Source organism: Apteryx mantelli, chromosome 12, assembly GCF_036417845.1.
Source record: "Apteryx mantelli isolate bAptMan1 chromosome 12, bAptMan1.hap1, whole genome shotgun sequence".
In the NCBI taxonomy this organism is placed as follows: Eukaryota; Metazoa; Chordata; class Aves; order Apterygiformes; family Apterygidae; genus Apteryx; species Apteryx mantelli.
This window is the reverse complement of record NC_089989.1, coordinates 3,610,154-3,632,927: the sequence shown is the minus strand read 5'-3', so window position 1 is coordinate 3,632,927 and position 22,774 is coordinate 3,610,154. Positions and strand designations below refer to the sequence as shown.

Below are 22,774 nucleotides of genomic sequence, written 5' to 3'. Positions count from 1 at the left end.
ATGCATTTGCACTGGATATTAAGCTGAAGTGAAGTAGGTTTAAGCAGTGATCCAGTCACATCTGGCAGCCAACAGTTTAGAAGTAAGAGACGGATGTTTTGCTTGAAACCAAGAATTAAAAGCTCATAAATGCCAGACACAATCTGCTGCAGTGTTTGAGCGCTTGCATGCTGTCATACAGTGTATCTAGGTATTCTTTCCTAGATATTCAGAGTTAGCTGATTCTCTTCCAGTGGTCTTGTTTTACCCCTGTACTCAGACAAATGCTAAGGAACTGAATGCCTGCATGACTCCTTGTTTGCATTTTTAGTGTGTTTTTTTTTTTTCCCCTCAAGTGGCGAGAAGCAAATGGTTCACAACTGACACTCTACTCTGTGATCAGAGCAGAAGCAGATTGCTGTGTGAAAAGTAAAACTTCACGACACTTTGGGTTCAGCAGGCTGTGGCACTCAGCCTGGTCGCTTCTAGGTGGTGGTGAATTAGCACCACCTTTGATCCTAACTTGTCTTGTTCACGTACCACAGAAGTGCCTGAAATGTTGACATTGGCTAGTCCACAAAACTTGAGCTCTGAAGAAACTGCAAGTTGATCTAAATGAATAGGCTTTTAAGTGACCCATGACTTATACCAACCTGAAATCTTTGTGGGGAAGAAGACCATCTGTTGAGTAGACAGTGAAAATCTAGAAGCACCATCATCACACTTCTTGCTTTTGCAGAAGCAGAAATAGTATGGAGACTGTGGGATCTTCATTCCTACCTGAAGTTGAGGAATAGTAATAAAACGGCCCAGGGAAGAGTGGAAAAAAGAGCATTGGTTATAATCTCCCAAGTGCTGGGATTTTGTAAAATGCTATTGTAAAAGCACAAGCATGTGGTGCTTTGCCCTTCTGAGTTAGTATGTTAACCATTGCTCTGTGTAGTAGTGTTAGAGGGCTCTTCCTCTTTGGGAATGGATAAACTTCAGCTCTTGACTGGAGTCATTCCTCTACCTGTTTGGATCCACCTTCCAGCAACATGAGTCAAGCATGGCTGTAGCAGATTTATCCAGAATAACTGCATTTCCAAAACTGTACCTACAAATATGTTTATATTTAAAATGTGCTGTCAGCTGATGTGCCTAGGTTTTAAAACAGAATGATATTCATTTCTGCATTATACTAGCTCTTCTGGGTTGCAGGTGCATGAAGAGTCTTAGGAGGGACCAGTGGATTTGGCAGCTTAAGCAATTTAGAAGCCAGCCGTTTGCCTGTGTATGGGCACTTTACAGTAACTGTTAACTCCCGTGTTGCTTAACACTTGCTGTGTTAACTTCCAGGCAGTCCTTTCAAGGTTCCTGTGAAGGATGTTGTGGATCCTGGCAAGGTGAAGGTTTCAGGACCTGGTCTGGGAACAGCTGTTCGAGCCAAAATCCCGCAGTCCTTTACTGTAGACAGCAGCAAGGCAGGAATAGCACCCCTTGAGGTGGTGGTAACAGGACCCAGAGGTAAGAACCAAATACTGCTGTGTTGAGTGGGTAGTGTGGTTGTGGTCATGCATGTAGAGGTGGTAATGCCACTTGAATGAGCGTTTCCCTTGGTTCCTGTTCGTTTGGTGTGTGCACCTTGAGAGCTGACCCATATGTCCTGCTCTAAACGGAGGGGAGCTGTGTTCTGGGTACTGCTGCTTTGGGCAATGTGTCTGGATGGCTTTATCTTCATCTACAGAGTAGAGAGAAGTGACGTGAGCAAGCATTACTGGTGAACAGTCGCGGCTTAGATTTAGGCCTAAAAAAGCAAATTGAAAGCGTTACTACTGCCTTTCAGCAGTGAGAAGTGCTGCTTTGGTCCTTTTGACGGCCCAGCTTGAGTCCCTGTATTGCATGAAACTTGGATGCACACTGGGAATAATGACATCTTGCCGCAGTACGCGCACACGAGCGGGCACTGGCCCTGCCCAGCGTCCCACCTGAAGCATGCTGCCCACGGCGCAGGGAGCCGCCTGCTCTCCGGATGTGTAGCAGAGCTGAGCTAGCAGTGGTGCTGGTCAGGCATGTGCTACAGGCTCCTGGTGGCTCTGGTCTCAGGGGCTTGCCTTGGTGCCTGGTAGCCCAGCTCTGTGTCCTCGTGTGGGATGTAGAGCATGAGGCCAGGCTTGCCAGCTATGTGCTGGAAGAGTTTATGGCTCAGGTGTCTGTCAGTCACCTTCTTTACTGATCGCACAAACTATTCAGCCTTAGCATTGCTACAGTCTTCCATGGACCACCTCCCCCACCCCCCACCAAAGAAACTCCCCGAACAACCAAGACCAGTGAAATAGGGTTATCCCTCCGTTGGCCTTGACAGAGCCAGTGGACAACTTTAAGCCCTGCTTGAAACAGTAGCGAGGGTTTGTATGCAGATTGCTGCCCCACACTGAATTGTTTATCTGCCTGTCTCTGCATGGTGGTTTCCTAAGGATGCCGTGTGGGATAAATGGCGTGTTGGGACTGTTACTTGTCTGTGCTGGTATGTGTGAGGGACTTTTGGGGGCTAACAATAGACGTGTATGCCCTTCACAGGGGAGATGAAGTCTGTGCCCCAGTCTGCAACAGCTGGGGAGGCTTCCTCTGGTCTTGTCTCTGCAGGGAAGTGGAAGGGCTTGTAACGACTTAACCCCAAGTAGTGACTTTGGAAACCTGTGTCACAGGGTTACCCGAGTGTCTTAAACACACTGTGGAATCCCTCAGTGGTGCTCCAGGGAGCAGCAAGGCTCTCAAATGATGATATTTTTGGTGTTTTCTTTAGTATAAGAAGTTGTGTCTCAATGACACAGTGTCTTGGCAGTGGGTATGTTTTGACTGTAAGCTGCACCTAGTTAGGAGGTAAGAGCTGATTCAGCACTCTAAGTATCAATTCATATTGACCCAAGTACCCTTCAGGTAACAGTTCTTTAATTTTAGTGGATGAGACGGATTCCCAGGCATGGCGCTCTCCATTGAAAGCAATTTCGGATTTCTTTAAAGGTGACCCAAAGGGTGACGCTGAGACAGGTTTGAACCCTCACTAACTACTAGTGATGCTGGCTTTCAAAAATCCAAGTGGCCACAGCAAGAATGATCTGGAGGAGGGAGTGGGAACAAACTGCACTGCTTTTAGCCTTTGCATGGCAGCTCCACGTTTCTTTTGCACTTGCTTTGCTGCTAATCTGCTCAGGTTCTAGAGCCAACTTGTAATTGCAGCCTGCTTTGTGCATTGATCTGACCTGATATGTCACATAATCTGCTGTAGATTTAGCTTAATGCATATTGAAATCATTGATCCTGCTTTTGTGGGACTTTGGCAGCTTGCAGAGTGAGTTCTCCCCTGTAGGCAGTGAACCTGTCTTTCCAAGTACTTGATTGTGAAAGGAGACTCAAATGAGGGAATGCTGTGTACTAGCTGGCTTGAGGGCTCAATTCTGTGCAGTGAATCCTAGTAAGAGTGTATAATCTTGTAAATGACAGTTCAGGCAATTATATCCTTTACTCATTTTCTTTCTGGAACGATCTGTGTGCTTTGAGCAATTGCTCTTGACCTGGGCTGTCTTGAAAGGCAGATTTTTCTCCAGTAGTGTCGTGCTAGCTTTTGTTTACAGCAAGAAGATTGGAGGCCTGTGAGCAGCAGATAACAGGCCTATCTTAAGTCAATGGCTCTGGAATATAAAATAATGGGAACTGATTACTGATACATGCCCATTGCTTTCGTTCAAAAAAATTGAAATTTAGCTTGTTGCAAACTGTAAATCAGCAGAGCATCTTGAGGCTTTGTGCAGCAAACGGCTGATGAGGATCTGAGTTTTAATAGCACAGTTGCAAAAACTGTCTGTTGCTTTTTTAGGAATTGTGGAGCCTGTTAATGTGGTTGACAATGGAGATGGCACCCACACGGTGGTGTACACCCCTACGCAGGAGGGACCGTATATGATCTCTGTCAAATATGCTGATGAAGAGATTCCTCGCAGGTAAGGTGATCAAGATAAACTTAAGTAAACTGAAGAGTTAATGGCCTGAAAGTGCTGTCCCAGCACTTGAACACCATTTAATGGTTAGCTGTGGTCCTTGCTACTTAACCAGTGTAGTTACTCTTGCAACTTTTGGGTTTAGCTGTGGTTTGAGATTGCTGCTTCTGCAGCAGAAATGCTGGAGAGGAGGTGTGTACCCACACCTCCACACCTGCTCCTGTTTGGTGTCTTTGCTTGTCCTCGCAAGCCTGTGGGTTTCTTCGGAGTGTTCTTTCCAGCTGTAAAGCTCCACTTTAACCTTTCCTTTGCATTTCTGACAAGTACTGGGAGATCTGTACCTGCTCCTCAGGGTAGTAACCAGAATGGTGTGTCTCAGGCTCAGGTGCTCACGGTGACTGCTGTGTGCCTTCTTGCCAGAGCAAGCGTATACCCCAGGTACAAAAAGGCTCGACTGAATGCCCAGTCTCCTCTTAAATTAGTATCATCCTGTATCAGCCTTCCAGAGAAAGGGAAACTCTGGAGTGGTAGGTTAGGCACAGGCTGAGGGTTCAAACGAAGCTGACAAACGAAGCAGTGGTGTTCAGTGCCTGGTGTGTTGTGCACCTGTGCAGAGTGTACAGCAATAGCTTTGACTTGAGGAGGAGGAGGCAATAATGTGTTTCTCTTCAAGTCCCTTCAAGGTGAAGGTGCTTCCTACATATGATGCCAGTAAGGTGACGGCGAGTGGACCTGGCCTCAGTTCCTATGGCATTCCAGCAAGCCTGCCTGTGGAGTTCGCTGTCGACGCTAAAGATGCCGGGCAGGGACTTCTTGCTGTGCAGATAACTGTAAGTAATTGGATGAGAAGAAGATGCTGAAGCAAGTTGTTTCTAGATGGGAGTGAGTGGCTCCTGTATAAAGTGTGTATGACTGTACCCTGACCTATTCAGTGCCCTCAACAGTTGTCTACTGGCTGGACTTTAAGCTCTGGTCCAAGAAGCTCTTGCGCTCTTTTGAGGCTGGTCTTATGTGACTTCTGTCTTTAAATCATCACCCATACTATGTATGGTTCATAGGTGACCTTACACTCTGCAAATGCCAAAAATGACGTAAATATAGCTTCTTGTAATATTATGAAAATACTGGAATTTGAAATGGAGACAGCCTTCTATCAGTGTAGTTCAGCAAGGCCATGATACAACCTCCATATTGAGCATTACATGATGATAAATTAACAAACAAGTCTCCCTCAAGGTTGCTCAAAGTCAGAAGCCACTTAAGGAGATACTACAGGAATGTTTCTGTTCAACTTTGTTTTTGCTCTTCCTTAAATTTGTGGTGACTCTTTGGCCTCAACAAAAAAGGTCTCTGTTTAGTGTGCCATAAAGCACATTTCTCGGCTCTGGAATGCCCAGGTCATGGCATGGGCGGTTGTACTTGCCTTTCTGCATTCTTGCTCCCATGCTCCCTGCTGTCCCATCTGATCAGGTGCTGCAGAACCAGCAGCTTTGTGCTGGAATGCAAGTGTGCTGTTAAAGGATCTGAAAATGCTTATCAGAGCTTCCAGCCTGGTTGTAGCTTTGAAGATTGAGTTTGATAGTGTTGCATATGGAAGTGCATAGGCAATCCTGTGCGCAGCATCTGTTTGCTACAACTTCTGGTTTTTGGTCTGTTGAATGTCAAATGTTTCCTAAGCCTCTCTGAAAGGAGAGCTCTTTCACCCTGTACCTAAAAATCTCAAGTCCTTTGCAGCTTTTACTGTACCACAGGCAGTTTTAAATTATAAATTATAGAATGGAGTCAGCATGCAGCTCTGTATGAGCAGGCCTTGAAGACCATCTGAAGCGCTTTGTGCTTTGCAGCTGATGAGTTACAGTGAAAACTGTAGCTGAGAGTAGTGCTGTTGGAAACATGGTTTGCATAATAGTGGCCTTGGTTGTAGATACGAAGACTAGATATCAAAGCTCAGATCTATATTGTTTATGCAACTCTTTAATTATTGTATTCACCGTAGGAGTGGTGATTGAAGGGACTCTGCAGTTTTGCTCTTAACCACAGACCCTGCAGCACTGCGGGATACCTCTGCAAGGAGGGTTGACAGCAGACTCAAATGATGCTTACACCTGATATTAAAACTTTCATGGTTTTTTTTGTATCAAGACAGACAAGCAAAAGATAGTTAATAATAGGTTTCATTGTTTTGTAGAGATCTGACACCTTTTTGTTTCTAGTAGTCTATTCCTAGTACTAGTCCTAGACTGAAATATATTTAACGCTAGAAGAGCTTCAATTCTGAACCTGAGAATATCTAAATATGGTTGTGAACAGACTTGCTGTGCTGCTAAAGAAAATCATAACTAACTTGTTAGTGCCTAAATCTTCCACTTTGCTTTTCTCAGGACCAAGAAGGCAAACCCAAGAGAGTGGATGTCCATGACAACAAAGACGGCACTTACGCAGTGACCTATGTCCCCGACAAAACAGGCCGCTATACAATTGGAGTGAAGTACGGTGGAGATGATATCCCGTCTTCTCCCTACCGCATCCGGGCATCTCCAGCTGGGGATGCCAGCAAGTGTTTGGCTACAGGTGTGTGCTGGGCCCTCTCTGTTGCTTTTGTTTCTACTTGGAGTAAAGCTCCGTTATGAGGATGGTGCAGCTGATGTAATGGGCTGCATGTGCTCACTGTGCACTGTCTAATGAAGGCAAAATTTTTTAAAAGTGCTAATGTGAGAAAATAAGCATTAGGGATCTGCCTATGTAGAAGACACTAGAGACGTGTAATCTGGCTGTCAGAATGGTCTCTCTTAATAGTCCTGCTCTTATAAGAAGAGCTTTCCTAAAGATAAAGAACCCTCAAGCTTATGGGAGAACAGGAATCCCTTGCAGTTTCTAGCAAAATCTTTTAAACTGCCTAGTTTATTATTATAAAGAATCAGATGCAGCTGAAGTTTGATGCTTATTTTGGCCTAGGTAAATCTTGTTGAGAACTAGAGTGAGGCCGATTTGAAAACAACACGTGCACATGTTCACTGCGTCGTGCTCCTTAGGCTGCTAGGACTGCAAGAAGCTTTTCAGTTTGGAGCAAGAACAGAATTCATTCTGAGGATTAAATATGTGGCCATGTGCTTCTAGATTAGCAAAGCCTGTCAGGCTGAGTATTGGAAAGAGGGGTTTCTACTGCTTTTCTGTCTGATCGGGATCAGCCAGGGTAGGGACGGACTTTTGGAGAGAGGGTGGAAGGAGAGCTCTCCAAGATCAGAAGTTACTACAACTCAAAATCACTGCCTCAAAAATCAATGCCTTTACAGAGGAGAGTGTTTCCAAATTTGTTGCTGTAGGAGCACATTTATAACTTTGTTTAAAAGAGGTTTCAATATCTGAATCTGGTACTGTTCCAAGTAATTCAGGTCACTAATTATTCAAAACAGCCATAATCTCCATCCAGTGTTCTCAGATGCCAGTTTAAATCTCCCACTTCCAAGAAGTGTATTTGACTCTCAGCTATAAAGCTGAAATACAATTGCTGGAGGAATAAAAGCTGGAATACTGCTAAGGGGTTAAAACAGCAGGTTCCTTGCCTTTTGAAAGCAAGTCACTTACCTGGTAACAAGTGGTGGTCGATAGCAGGGCTATTAAATATGTACTGCAAATAAGACTTTAATAGTTCTCATTTAAACATGTAGCTCTTGGAGCTGGCCACTGTGATTTGGGCATTGGTTCATGTTTTTTTGGATGCTTGGTGAATCAGTGGAAAATCATTCGTGGCTAATGCAAGAGGAAACGTAGTTGTGACTGCTACTGTGCCATTTTATAGGTTATGTAGGTGTGGATGTTTGCATAGGGAGTCTTATGTTAAAGTAGCCATAATTAAGACACTCCTTATGGCAGTAGAAGATAGTGTCTTTGGCTCTGCATAAAGGCGTATTCCAAGAAGAGTGTAGGTTAAGGCACTGCATTCTTCAAACTTAGCCTTTTTTCTGTCTTCTTACCCAGTTTTTCTGGTTGCACTGAGGAGGAGGAGAAGCCAAGCTGGCAGCTGTGTTCTGCAAGCTCTCACAGCAATGCTAGCTTTGCAGGGGCTGACTAGCACCAGGAACGTACGTTGTTATAAAATGGCTCCTCCAAAAACTTTTGTGTGTCTTTAGAAGTGGTGTTCTGGTGTTGTGCTTTCCAGATGCCTTGCAAGCTGCCTGTTTGAGAAAACTACTCTCTGAACACTTCTTGTAATGAAAATTGCCTTCTAGGTCCTGGAATTGCACCCACCGTGAAGACTGGTGAGGAGGTTGGTTTTGTGGTAGATGCCAAATCAGCAGGGAAGGGGAAGGTGACGTGCACTGTCCTGACGCCAGATGGGACAGAAGCTGAAGCAGATGTGGTTGAAAATGAGGACGGGACTTACGATATCTTCTACACTGCTGCCAAACCAGGAACCTATGTGATTTATGTCCGCTTTGGTGGGGTGGACATTCCCAACAGTCCTTTCACTGTAATGGTAAGCCAGCTCTGCTCCCAAAATACCTCCCACTCAGATTCCTGCTTCCACATTTTATTTAGTGATAGCTTAACGTGTGTGTGTGTGTGTGTGTGTGTGTAAATATTTTTTGGGGCATTTATTAGCCTGGCAGGAGCTAATGAATCCTTGTTACTAGTAGAGCTTATTTTGAGCAGGCAATACAGTTAGGTGAAGAGGGATAGAAGCCATCAAAGAATGAAGACTTGACATCTCTGAACAAAAAATTTCATTTCCTGAACATGTAGTTCTTTTTCTAAATGATGTAAGGGTGGTTGTAATCAGCTTTGAAGACTAATTATTTCAGCTGTTGTCAGATACAATGCTCTGACTTGTCCACCTTTCACTCTTTAGAATGTCAACCCTAAAGTAAAAAATGGTCTGCTGACAGATCCCAGGGAAGCAGGCTGTTGTTAGCTCATGCTTAACCCTTTGCAAATGCTAGTAGTTAAACTGTCATGGCTAAATCCTCCTTCTTCTAATTATATTCCTTCCTACGTGCAACATTTCAGCATGTTTAAAAAGAAAACAAAAACCCAAACCTCGTTCAGGAACAAACTGGATGCTTCTAAGAGTTCACAAAAACCCTCTGAGAAGTCTTGGAAATGAAACGAAGGGTAGCACAACGTGATGTTTTGTCAGCATGTGAGCCTGAAAGCAAGGTTAGGTTCTGGAGTTGAGAACCAGCTTAGTCAAAACACAGTGGTTACGTTGCTGTAATGTAGAGCAGGACGCCTTCACGTGAAGAATGGTGCTCAATGTTAGAAAAACAAGTCTTCGTCTTGTAAGCGTGGCTGAGGCAGCTTCAAGCACGTCCCATGCCATGAAAGCACGCAGCTGTATTTGTGTTGAGAGCAGTGAAGGGTTTGGTCTGAGCGAGTGGAAGCAGCTGCCATGGATGCTGTAGGAGCGTTAGTCCTCACGGCCTGGCGTACCAGAGGTGCCCATCAAACTGGGCATGGCTGCTCCTACCAGCTGCCTCGGCAGATCCCTACCATAGTCTCTGAAGACTTCCATGAGAAAAATGGCTCCCCTCGGTTGCTGCTTGAAACGCCACGGGAAATGCCTCCTGAGGCCGGCAGTTCTGCTCCCGAGCCAGCTGCGCTCGCTGCTTCCAAGCTGACTGATACAGCGTGTATTTGACTTGGTGTCTTCTCTTGAGATAGGGATCCCTGGAACAGCAGTATTTCTGTTTAGCGCTTTTTTTCTTCTTTTTTTTTTTTTTATGAAGTGTTTCTGCATAAGTTTCCAGTGAGTTATTTCGTTATGAAGGCTTGCATTGGCATAAACTGGTGAAAGGTCACTGAATGTCTCAACCCAACGCAGGCGAGCTTGTGTTGGTTTCAGCCCGGATGTCTATTGTTGCTTTAAGTGGGGGAGATGAGAATTTGCAAGTCATCGTCTTGGCATGTGTGGTGGGAAGGGAGGCTGCGCTGGGGGAAAACAAATTCGGTGCCTTGACAACGCTATCCCAGCCGTGAATCAGAAGAATAGCTCAACAGCTATTACTAGGCTTGGGCTGGGTTATTCACCAAAGTGCGTAAGCTTGGAAGAGGCTCCCTGGGTTGACGGGCTCTCCGACCTGCTGGCTCACGCCCCACAATATATGATGCTTATGGAGTTGCATCTTAGGTTTAAACTTCTCACTTCCCGCGCTACGCTAGTCCCATGAGAAAGCAACTCTGAAATTCGATTCCAGCAGTGCTTAGGCACTGCTTTCCAGCCTCCTTCCTAAGCTTAAAGTGGCATGTACCGGCTGTGTCTCCTTGGTGCGCTGTTGGTGGTTTTCCTCCAGCGGCTATTGTCCGTGGGTACAGTTACACGGATACCCAGCTCCCCTGGCTGGAGGTAGCTCAGCTGGCGAGACAGCTGGGAGAGGTGCGTGGTGGGAGGAGCGCTGTTCATAAGTTGGACCATGTTATGCATTGTGTATTCTGAAAAGTGTGAATTACTTCAGTGCTAGAATAATACCTAACCTGCCTTTACTACTGACCAGGCTGTAGATGCAGATGCTGCTGCAGTGCTGTCGCAGGAGCCAGTAGGCACGTGCCCCCCCGGATTCCGCCCTTGGGTACACAATTTTTACATTTTTCAGTCGTTTTCCCCCATCTGTGTTCCATTTCAGATGACAGCCTGCTTTTGGGGGACTGCTTGAATCTTTCTGGTCATTGTGTTCATTCCTTTCTATTTGATCAATTGTTCTTGGGATTCAGACCTGTTTGTTCTCATAACATCTTAAACATGAAGAGGATTGTTACATCTACAGCTTCTACTTCTGCAATGTCTAGTGTTGGCAAAAGCAACTTGACTGCATTGCTTTGTTTTCCCAGTAAAATAGCACAGTGTCTTGAGTCCAGAGTTGCACTGTGAAACTTGTTTCTTTTTGTCAATTTTATGTTGCAATCACTCTGCCACATTCAAAATCACTTTGTCTTCCAGGCCTTAAGCAACTAAATCCTTTCAGATGGAGCCATTTTGGGTCTTGTGTGTGCTACATTGTCTTCCATTTTCTTGCGTTACATTTTTATTTCTAACTTTTTTCCAGCATGTCTTCCATTCCCGTCATTTTTGATTTACTCTGCTCTGCAATGTGTTGTTCTGTAGGCAAGCTTAACGGGACAGTGGTCTAGCTGGGCGCAGTCCTATAGCTGATTGACTCTGCAATAATCACTGCACACTCTGTCCTGCTTTTACTCAAAGTGGAGTCAGTTGCTGCTCAGAACTCAGCCAGTTTGTATTTGCCTTCATTCACAAAGTGACGGGTCTTTTTGCTTCCTTTAGGTCACCGAAGAGGCTTATGTCCCGGTTGGAGACATGAATGGCATGGGATTCAGGCCCTTTGATATGGTTATTCCTTTTGCTGTCAGGAAAGGAGAAATAACAGGTATCTGAAGTATGCATAGTCTCTCAGAGAGATTTTGCTTTTTGTAAGCATGTTTATGCATTTACAACTAACAGTCTGTGTGGTCTAGACCATACCGTGTGGAGGAGAATTATATCATGCCAGTAATTTGTTTATTTACACATCAAGTGGCACCCACTGAGGGTAAGCAGGGTACATCCCTGTGATGGTTTGGGTTAAATGAGGAAATTCTTGGTGTTGCCTTGGTCCTACATGCTTGGCTATCAACCGCTGCACTGTAGGACCTGTTGCTGCTTTTGTCCCTCTGGAGCAGCTATGTACATCCTTGGTTAGCTTTGTATTTATTTTGTGCAGATGCTGCAAAGTAGCCTAATCCTGCATCCTTGTCAGGTCCCTTCTCCAAAACAGTTGGCCCCTTTTCTACAGGTCTGGCAGCTGAGAATATCAGCCCAGTAATACTCACCTCCTCCCTCTCCCCTCTCCCCAGTCTCACTGAGCCCCTGCACGTATGGGGCTTCTCTGCCCTCTTGCTCTCCAGCTCAGCAAACCCACCCTGAATCTCCGGTCTGACCCCGCTGAAGCGGCTCTCGATTTCTCCTTTTCCAAAGAGCTGCAAGAGGCAAGGAGGTGCAGAAGTTTCTTGGGGCCTGCCATTGAAATTTCGGTGGCTGAAGCAGGCAGCGCTGCCTGTAGAGTTTGCAAGGTCACAGGACTGTTTGCCAGATGTCTACCACTGCGCTCTATTCATGTAGCTCAAGTAGAAAACATGTCTGTTTAGTGTTCCCATTAGTCTCCTATTTGCGCCTGTGGGTAAGTAATTTAACAATTGAAAATGCGTGTTTAAAATGGCTAGACAATTCTTTGTGTGTGGGAGAAGGGAAGCAGGCAGTTTCTCCTTCTGTAATGCTCATTGCTTTTTGCAGGTGAGGTACACATGCCTTCTGGAAAGACTGATACACCAGATATTGTGGATAACAAGGATGGCACGGTAACAGTGAGGTATGCTCCCACTGAAGTTGGACTGCATGAAATGCACATAAAATACATGGGAAAGCACATCCCAGGTGAGTCTGACAAAGCAGATGGTGTAAAAATCTGAGTGAAATGCCCTGCTGATGCATCTTTTCACTGCTAAGATTTCTATAGCTTAATTGTATGCGTTGCAGTAAAAAGTACGTAGGAGAACTTGCTATTCAGCAAGAGTTCATGTGCAAGCAGTCCAGAGAAAAACTAAAGCAAAGGAGTAAGTGTAGGCACATGTGAGCTTCCAGTGCAGTTTAATAGTACCAGCCAGGCTTAAAATGGATTTTGGTTTTGGAAACTAGCTTTTGTGGCATTTTATTATGAAGAAGAAACATACAATTTTCAAACTACCATTTTTTTCAGGTTGAAATTTACTGCCTTGGTGCTTAGCAAAACTAATAGTTACAGTATATGTTTATCCTTAAAACTGCATTGGCATAAAAGCTACAATCTGTGGGGAAGACTAAATGGCTGAAATACTATAGTTTCTTTTTCCATCTCATTGCAATAAAATAAAACACACATGCACGCTGTGCTGTAATCTTACTTTCTTCCTGGCTGCCTTTCATTCTTTCTCATCTCTTGTCCTTAAGTCACCAGCTCCCTTAACTCTCTAGCTGAAGCTCTCTCTTTCCTCGAACCTCAGGCTACCCCACGGTTATCAAAGCGCGCTGACTACATGGGGCAAGGTGCAAAAAGGTGCAGCTCCATAGGAGCGGGTGTGGGCATGAGACAAAACGTCTTCAGCGCTGCCTAAAGCAGGCTGCTGGTTCTGTTGGTGCCTATAGAAACACAGGATAACTTTTGCCGAAGCGGGTAGCTCAAGTAATGTGATACGTGGTACTACTGCAGTATCTTCAGTACTTCACGAAGGTATAGGCCCTCTGTAAGTATCAAAATGACATACTGGCTCAGCAAGACCATCATCCTGTGCCTGGGACAGAAGGATGATGTACCATGGTGTTTGCTTCTTGAAGGCTGCCGTGAATCAAAGCACCTGCTTCAGACTCAGCTGTGAAGTCTAGCATCTTTTTTTGAAACTGCTGTTGGTGATGGTAGCTTTTGTTCCTGTGCACCAGCTTAACTAATCTGAGGCTGGCATGTGTTTTTGGATACCCTTCAAATTTGCTCGTTCAGGTTCAGTGAATCAGGCAATATGCTGTGCTAGTTCCTAATTCTGAACTAGCAAAGCTCAGGATCTATACCTGAACTGAAAGACTGCTTCTCTGAGCCATGTTCTGATTTAGTATGCTAAATATAAAATTGTAAAAAATAAGACCCTTTACAACATCATTTAAGCTTTCATCTGTGGTAATTTGAGTAACTCTTACTTTGTCATGACTGAATTCAGAACAAAATGCAAAAAATTATCTTTTGAAAATGAAAAAGGGGCCTATTAATTTTTAACCTGCATTAGAGTAGTGGTAAAGTTCTTCAAATATCTTCAGAAATCAAGTATCTTCAAATATCAAGTATCACGTGTCCTCAAATATCTTTGAGTACATTCAGATATCAAGTATCTTCAAATAATGAAGATGGCACCAAAGAACTATATATATCAGTAAGCATAAGAGTAAGATCCTGTTGGGTCAGAGGAGCTTAGAGTATGCTTTGTTCTTGTAGTCCAGGCCGCTCATCCTTAAAGGTGCTTCTTTCTTTTTTTCCTTCAGAGAGCCCTCTGCAATTTTATGTGAATTATCCAAACAGTGGAAGTGTGTCTGCTTATGGGCCTGGCCTCATTTATGGGGTTGCCAATAAACCAGCAACTTTTACCATTGTCACAGAAGATGCGGGAGAGGGTAAGTCTGTCCTTTAAACCTCTCCTACTCTAAACGAAAAGCTTCTTAGAAGCACAGTGTGCCTCAGTGTTTAATTTGGAGCATAATTTGCATTCATTTGTCCAACTATGAATCTGCGATGTGAGAGGATACAAATAATGACTTGTGCAAATATCAGGCAAATGGATTTCATCAAGCTGTAACTTCTGTGCAATAAAAACAGTTTTACTACTTCTTCCCGAGAGAAGTAGATTCAGATGGGGTATAGGGTGTAAGAGATTCATTTTAATTAACTGTAAAATGAAGGCAGCTTAGATTCAGTGGATGATAACTAGATCTGGAATCACTGTTAAGTAAATCTAATAGATTAAATAGATTTATAGCCTTCGTGGATTGGCCTGAACCCTTTTTGCTGCTATCCTTTGAAAATGTACATCTGAGCTGCGTTTTCAGTTCCAGGTACAGATCTTACTTCCTCTTTCCTCTTTAAAACTCCTTGGTCTTGCTGTGCTTGAAGTTTTATAGAAGTGCTATTCTCTGTGTGTCCTAGGTGGACTGGATTTGGCTATTGAAGGACCTTCAAAAGCAGAGATTAGCTGCATTGATAACAAAGACGGAACGTGCACAGTCACATACCTGCCTACTCTGCCTGGGGACTACAGCATACTAGTCAAGTACAACGACAAGCACATCCCAGGCAGCCCGTTCACGGCCAAGATCACAGGTATAAAGTGTAGGCTTCTGGGATCACTTCAGAATGAATGTTCGCCTCTGATAGAGCGGGGGACCTGGTTTGTGGCAGGAACATGAAGTCCTCCAACTTGTTTTACACTTAAGCTTGTAATATTTTATCTTTTCTCTTTATTTCTGCAGATGATAGCAGAAGACGGTCCCAAGTTAAGCTTGGCTCTGCTGCTGACTTTTTACTGGACATTAATGAGACTGATCTCAGTCTCCTAACAGCTAGCATTAAAGCCCCATCGGGCCGTGATGAGCCGTGTCTTCTGAAGAGGCTGCCCAATAACCACATTGGTAAGCTCTGACAGTCTTGGTCTGAGAGAAGAGTGTAACAGCCTCTACTCCAGTTTGCTTTGCTGTGTTAAATGAGTTGCTGCTGCTTTGCACCTTCCTGGAGGAGTGTTATTGAACCAAATGGTTGTTGATATTTGATACAGTTGGCCAAAGACAGAAGGGCATGAAAACTGAACTGTTGTGATAGCTTATGCGTGACAGGCCAAGTTGCAACTGAAGTGCTTTCTTGTCAGCATATGGGAATGGTTTTCTGGCCCATTTGAGAACACCACTTCAACATGTGTAAAGAGTATTCTTTCAGTATTGCATTTCTTGGTGCGATAAAGGCTTTTTAATCAAGCATAGTACGCATAAAAGATGCAGAAGTTTGCCACGTTTCTGTTTTGTAGGTATCTCATTCATTCCACGGGAAGTAGGAGAACATCTGGTTAGCATCAAGAAAAACGGGAGCCATGTACCGAACAGCCCTGTAACAATCATGGTAGTGCAGTCTGAGATAGGAGATGCCAGACGAGCAAGAGTTTCTGGACGTGGCTTGATAGAAGGACGAACCTTTGAGATGTGCGACTTCATTGTTGACACAAGAGATGCAGGTTAGTTCCCTTGCAAAGGGACTGTAAGACGCTTTGAGATGCAGTTGCTCTCTCAGGGAGACCTGTGCTGCTCTCTCTGTTCCTGCTGTCCTTTTTTTGGCAGTGTGTGTTGCTCAGCTACTTTTCTTCCTCAGCGTGGGATCCACCAGGTCACAAGCTGTAAAGCAACTGATCTGTTTGTAATGCAAAATGTGCACTAAGCGTGGACTGTCCTTATGCTCAGATATTAACTAGACAATGCCATTAACTTCTGAAATGCTTCATGTTGTCTTGGTCAGTGCCTTCCTTTACAGCCAACAGGGACCAGCCCTGAAGCGCTAAAGAAGCTTGTCTTTCGTTTGACAGTGCTGATTCCAGTATCATTGTGTACGGCAAGAAAGAAATGAGGAAGCTATTTCCCTTTTGGTTTGATGCGGAGCCTTGACTGTAGTCTTTGAAACTAACTTTTCAGCCTTAATGAAGTAAAAGGGATACGGTCAGAGCATTTTAGGAGCTGAATGCATCCTGTGCCTTAAATATGTTCTGACTGATAGGACTACAGAAACTTCTTTAAGGCCTCATGCAACTCCTGTGTCCCCAGTCTGAAACAAAGCTGCTGCTTTGGGTTTAGACTATTTTATGTCAAATCTGTAATATCACTATGGAAATTTGATGCTAACTAGCTGTATTGTAGGTTATGGTGGGATCTCACTGGCAGTTGAAGGACCCAGCAAGGTAGATATCCAAACTGAAGACCTAGAAGATGGAACTTGCAAAGTGTCCTATTTCCCAACTGTACCTGGAGTGTACATTGTGTCCACTAAATTTGCAGATGAACATATTCCAGGTAAGCAGGAGTGTTTGAGAGCTTGCTGTCTTGTACAACAAAAGTCACCCCTATGCTAGCCAGCGCAGTGGGACTGCAGGCAGCCTTTGCAATCTTTCTTAGATTGTAAGTCCCAAAGATTGAGGAAGGTCCAACTAGTACCCCCCAAAAGGAGCAAGCATCCAAAACTGTTTAGGTTACGTGGGCACATTTCACTTGGACTTGGCAGTGAGGTGGCTCTAAAACTTCCACTGTGGTATACTACAAGTTAGAGGAAGCTTTGAGTCCTCCCCTTGATTTGGTGTGTGTAATGACCAGAGGAGAGGAATGACTTGCTGTGCTTCTTACAGGCAGCCCATTTACTGTGAAGATAAGTGGTGAAGGCAGAGTTAAGGAGAGCATCACACGAACAAGACGGGCTCCCTCTGTTGCAACAGTTGGAAGCATATGTGACCTGAACTTAAAAATTCCAGGTAAGCAACATCCCTTCCCCATAGTGGTGCACTTGCCCTTGAATAGCGTGGGTATACCTGAAGCAGTGGAGATGTGAACTTTCAGTGTTAAGACAACCTCATATCAAGACAGTTTAGGAAAGAAACACTGATAGTGTAATCTCTTTGAACTGCTAAAAATAAGCATAACAATGCTCAACATATGGAGAAATAAACATCAGGAAGACTTTAATCTATTCTGTGTACAACAAGCTGGAGAATGGGCTGTACAAATCATCCTGTCTCCAGGGTTTTAAGATCATCAGGTTGGCTGTTAAGTGTTTGTATTGCTGCCTGGCAAATGTGAACCATGCAGGCCAGTCTTAGCTGGCTGCACATATCCAGTCTTTTCATCTGTCTCTTCAGCGCTTGGTAAGCTGTAACTGGTCGGGCTTGCTGTTCAGCAGGAGGCATCTGGGTCAGAATACAAACTAGCACCTATGTGCCTGTTCTGTCATCTTTACTGTATAACCACTTGCACTCAGTTCCTGTTTCAAACACCCAGACCCTTTGTCACTCTTTTTTCTGCATCTCTTCCCCATTCTTTAAAAAAAACCTTTTTTTATTATTTTATTATAGTCGCCTTAGCTACTTGATGCAGGAGGCTGCCTCTCTGGAGAAACTGTCCCACCTCTCTATCAGTTTTGCAGCACTTTGGTGTTGAAGGACAAGAAGCAGGCTCAATCAAAAGAACCAGTGTGTTTTGTTATGGCTGGATCATCTGTTGTTGGGAGCTGAGCCTATCTTTTAAGGTCCAGAGCTACCTAAAGCACTCATGCTGTGGGGATGAAGCATGTCCTCTACATTGAGCAGCATAGGTTCATTTTTAGTTATGAGCAAAACTTCTGTAAGCATATTCACTTCTGTGAGTGTTTAACAGTGCTTTAGCAGTTCCACGGTGCCTAAATAAACATTCAGATACTGACTTCCTGCAAATAAGGGAAATCCGAATTCTCATAAAGTGGAGATATAAGTGGCCCAGCTGTCCTGAAGCAACATGCTCCCAACAGAAAGCTTTTTATCAACCTTAATAACTACTGTATTATGCAGGGGACTCAGGACTGTCATGAACAAATGTATTATTTGCACAAGAAGTTTCAAACAGTGCTTTCATTTTATTATTGGTGATCTCTATTAAATGTTCCCTGCAATCTACTGCTCTGAATAATCAAACATAAGTGACAAATGCTGTAGTTGCATGATTGGTTTAAGTTGGCACTGGTACCCAAGATGGTTTCATCCTTCCTCAGCTGCTTCCTGGTACACAGGCTCTTACTGCAGTCCGGTGTTTCTAGAGGAAATCTGTTTAAAGGCTGTGCAAATGTAGCCAGCAAGAGGTTAGGGATGGCATCTGGTAGGGAGGGAGAGCAAGGAGCTGTTGGGCGGCGCTGCCAGCTTACGTTGCCCTTGTGACAGGTAAAATAAGGCCTTGAGATCTGTGATTCCTGCCCAAAACAGATGGAAGCTAAAACCTCCTTTGGCCTGGGATTTGCTTTAGGGATTGCTAATCTTTGCTTTTTCTCTTGTTAGAAATTGATTGCAGGGATATGACAGCCCAGGTGACTAGTCCCTCTGGAAGAACCTCTGATGCAGAAATAGTAGAAGCTGACAAAAACACCTATTGCGTCCGCTTTGTGCCACAAGAAATGGGGGTCCACACTGTGGATGTCAAGTACAGAGGGCAGCCGGTGCCGGGCAGCCCCTTCCAGTTCACTGTGGGGCCACTTGGCGAGGGGGGTGCCCATAAAGTAAGAGCTGGAGGCCCAGGGCTCGAGCGTGGAGAGACGGGCATCCCGGGTGAGTCCTTTGCTCTTGTTAGACTCAGATGCCCACCGTACACAGATCTGCAATGCAGATGGCTTGTTTTCTGATGGCCGTTGGAAAAGCCTCTCTTTTGAGAAGGACTGCGTGTAATGCTGCACTCGCTCCAGGCTGTGGGGTGCTTGGTGGAGAAACACAGGCTTAAGAAATAATATTGCTGCATCACATAGAGAAGTCGGGAAAGCCACAGTTAGGAAACTAAATGCTCTAACAAAATGAACTTGGAGTTATAAGATGCACCATACAGTAATTCAAGGCTAATATAAGCCTCTTAAAGAAACTGCTATGTATTATACCCCAGGATCATGGTACAAGGTACCATTTTTCAAACACTTTAGTAGGGAATGCTGCACACTTCTGTTAGGAAGTAGCTGAAACCCAACAGCAGCAAACTTAAACTTGTGTGCACTCTCAAATGCTTCAACAGCTGAGTTCAGTATATGGACAAGAGAAGCTGGAGCTGGAGGACTGTCTATTGCTGTAGAAGGCCCAAGTAAAGCAGAAATTGCCTTTGAGGACCATAAAGATGGATCTTGTGGTGTATCATACATAGTCCAAGAGCCAGGTATGTACCAAAACCAAACTGTACTGAAATAACACAAATGCTACTTTCAAGGAAACTAAGGAAGTTCAATGCTTTTTCTTTTTTCCCCCCAGGCAACTATGAGGTGTCCATAAAGTTCAATGATGAGCACATTCCAGAAAGCCCCTACCTGGTTCCTGTCATCGCCCCGTCAGACGATGCTCGCAGGCTCACTGTCACTAGCCTTCAGGTGAGACATAAGGAAACATCTTCATAACTTACCACACAAGCTGATTTCGTCCTTGTTCTCTGAGACCAAAATAGTTGTCCTTTCCTTATTAGTGATAACATTGCCATGGTCGATGCCTCCGTTTTCGAGTTCAGCTTGCAGCCAGAGAGAGGTTTTTTTCTTAAAGCCCCTTGGCAGCTGCTAGAGTCGGTAACTTGGGCCCCTGGAGACCCTGCTCTGGCTAGCTGGAATTCAAAGGCAGAAGTCATCAGCATATTCCAGGTGGTAACGTTTGGGAATTAAGAATAAGAGGCTCTAGCAATAGCACTGGAGCAGCAGTGTTGGCTCTGAAGCTTGCTTGATTTCCCCTGGTTAGCTAGGGGAGGTCAAGCCAGAACCCACGCAGTAACATGAACAAGTAGTGATCATGCTGTCAAATTGAGTTACTCTGTTGGCGTGTAGGCTTAAAAGCTGCAGTTCCGCAGGCAAGACAGTGTAGGCCAACTTGGTGGGGATGTTGCTTCAGACTTGCTTGAGAATTTGTGTGGGCAGATAGACAGGACCCCAGAGTGAAGTCAGGGCAAAAATTTGCTCTGGCTGATGTCGCAAAACCACAGAATTGCAGCTCAGATAAATCATACACAGTAGCAAATCTCTAGGAGTGAATTCCAGCTTGGAAGTTAGTCTGGGCTCATCTGTTAATCTTACAAACTTTTTTTTTTGTATGTGTGTGTGGTTACTTGTATTAAAGTACAAGTAACATTAAAGGCTTGACTTAAACCTCCAAAGCCAGAAACTTGGAAGTGAGACTGAGAATCCATGTCTAAATATACTGTGCCTCAGTCCTAATTAAGTAGTGATAAGTAATGAGCTTTTTTTCTTTTCTGAGGTGTCCCTGCCTCGGATTAACTTTGCCAGGGCTTCAGAACTCCTCCACCTCGTTGTGTAAATGAATTGTGACAGCCTCATCTGATAGTATCTTTTCCGAGTCCTCTAAGCAAGGAGTTACAAGGGCGTTAATTAGTCACTGTGGTATTGATGTTTCTCTTGTGTTTCATTTAAAGACTCTTTGACAGGAATACTCGCTTCAGTTAAGACCTGGAGAGGCAGATAAAGCTGAGTATTCTTTAAAGGAGTTTGATGTGCAGCATCAGTCTCCACTAAACTTGCATCAGGGATGTGCTTTATATATTGTACCTCAGTTCTATTCAGTTACATTTATTTTCCTCTTCAGGACTTAGTTGCAACTGAAATCAGGTAAAGTATGTTCAGCATAAAATATTACTGCTGCGTGGCTGGCTGAGCCGCTCTTGTTGCGATGCCCATCGCTGCACGGACGCTGAGCTGACTTGTCTTCAGCAAATAGCGCCGTGCCGTACCGATGGTCTGACAGCACAGCAACATCTGGTTTCATGTTTTAAATTACTTTCTCGTTTTAAGACATCTTGTGGTGACGTTCTAAATGTAGCCTCTTGTGGCAAATATAAACATGCATATTACTCTTGCAGACAACTGGATTATCAGAGGCTTTTCCCTTGAATGAATCTGGAATGAATGAACAGGCTAAAAATGGAACTAAAGCTTAAACATCCTTTAAATCAAGTGCCTGAATACAGAGGTCTCTAACCTCAGTGATAATGGGTGACTAGTCTTGTAAACCTGCCTTTGCCTGACTTGGCAGAGCACCATCCTGCTCCCGGAAACTCTTTCACTGTGGAAAAAATCAGCCTCGTGGATGTCAGTGACTCTTAAATCTGCCACTCTTAGTAAGAGCGAAAGACCTGTCTAAGCTGGTGCTGATTTAAGAGCTAACTCAAGCCACGACTTTACCTCTTTTGTTGAAGTTTAAAAAATTGTGCTGAAGCGGTTATTTCCCTGCCACAAACCTTGCACTGTCTGAAATGAAAGTGTAAATTTGGTAATCTGCCTGTTGCATTCTCAGGAGTCTGGATTAAAAGTTAATCAGCCGGCATCCTTTGCTATAAGGCTGAACGGGGCAAAGGGCAAGATTGATGCTAAAGTCCACAGCCCTTCCGGAGCTGTCGAAGAATGCCATGTGTCTGAGCTGGAGCCAGGTGAGAAACCAGTGCGCTTGTCAACAAGAAACGGGGTGACCTCCAAAACGCGCTTCCTGCCGCGTAGCCGGTGGGTTTAGTCCCTTTGGCTTGCCAAAAGCCTGTGGAAGGAATAAGCACCTTACTTGGCAAATAACGTTGTCAACAGCTTCAGGAAGAGTTGAACAAGCAGGTTTATATTCATTCCTAGATAGTTAATTAAATGACTGGGCCCTAACTTGTCTAAAATACTGACATTTAAGGGGGAAGTCTGCAGGGTTTTTGCATAAAGTCTTGGCTTGCCAGTGAAGGTACAGTGATGATATTCATAAATGAACGGGGTGAAATATGATGTGGCCGTTGAATTTAGCCAGTGAAGAAGCTCATTATTCGAGGCTGTGCTTCCATCTTTAGCTAGTAGTTTATTTTTAACTTGCACTCACTCCTTCATGTGAAACGTCAAAGCAACTGAACGTAAGCAAACACTACAGAAAGGTTAGCACCTGTTTCAGGAATGAGCTTTTCGTTTTAAGTTGAAGTCTGAATAAATTATTGTTTGTGCTGTGCCAGTCTAGCCACTGTCCAGCTGGGGAATGTCAGTCACTCCTTTGGGTTAACGTGCAACAAAAAAGTTAAATATCAGCAAATTGCTAAATGACTCTCAAATAAAGGTGCAATTTCTATGGTGTCAGAGGAGAACTGCCAACCCACTGTTAACTTTTGGCTTGCTTCGTCCCAGCTGCTTCTCTTAGAGAAGTCCTGTGCACAGTTAGTTCTGCACTAACAGGTTGGGCTATGATTAAACTGTCACTTTTAGTCCACAGGTGAGGAAATAACCCTAAAGCTCAAGCTGGAGATTAGATGACAGCTGAGATCAGTTCTTAGAGGACAAGGTGCAAATGGAATCCATGGCACCTCCTGTCATAAACATTTTTCCTAATTAAATATGAGCTTGGTAACTTGTCTAGCTGAGTTTGCTTAAGCTGGGATCAAAATATGTCAAAAGTAATGGAAGTCTTGCTTGGGTTGTTTAAAAAAAAAAAAAAAAAAGTTGAATTTAATTTTTTTGATGCTATCCCTGAAACATCAGCAAAGCCCCTTTTCTCTTTCA

General features: G+C 44.2%; 1 protein-coding gene across 4 annotated transcripts in view; it reads left to right on the top strand.

Moving 5' to 3' along the window:
- Positions 1-22,774, top strand: part of FLNB (filamin B) — an 82,598-nt gene that overhangs the window by 52,887 nt on the left and 6,937 nt on the right. For 3 of the 4 annotated variants that reach the window (XM_067303726.1, XM_067303728.1, XM_067303729.1), the window contains 18 exons: positions 1,318-1,485; positions 3,836-3,959; positions 4,630-4,786; positions 6,338-6,527; positions 8,186-8,433; positions 10,448-10,522; positions 11,233-11,335; positions 12,238-12,378; positions 14,008-14,136; positions 14,666-14,839; positions 14,989-15,147; positions 15,537-15,740; positions 16,414-16,566; positions 16,896-17,018; positions 18,567-18,833; positions 19,285-19,422; positions 19,515-19,630; positions 21,552-21,684. In XM_067303726.1, coding sequence (XP_067159827.1) covers positions 1,318-1,485; positions 3,836-3,959; positions 4,630-4,786; positions 6,338-6,527; positions 8,186-8,433; positions 10,448-10,522; positions 11,233-11,335; positions 12,238-12,378; positions 14,008-14,136; positions 14,666-14,839; positions 14,989-15,147; positions 15,537-15,740; positions 16,414-16,566; positions 16,896-17,018; positions 18,567-18,833; positions 19,285-19,422; positions 19,515-19,630; positions 21,552-21,684 — 2,802 coding nt within the window. The remainder of the gene's footprint in view (positions 1-1,317; positions 1,486-3,835; positions 3,960-4,629; positions 4,787-6,337; positions 6,528-8,185; positions 8,434-10,447; positions 10,523-11,232; positions 11,336-12,237; positions 12,379-14,007; positions 14,137-14,665; positions 14,840-14,988; positions 15,148-15,536; positions 15,741-16,413; positions 16,567-16,895; positions 17,019-18,566; positions 18,834-19,284; positions 19,423-19,514; positions 19,631-21,551; positions 21,685-22,774) is intronic. The other variant, XM_067303727.1, reaches the window with a different exon arrangement.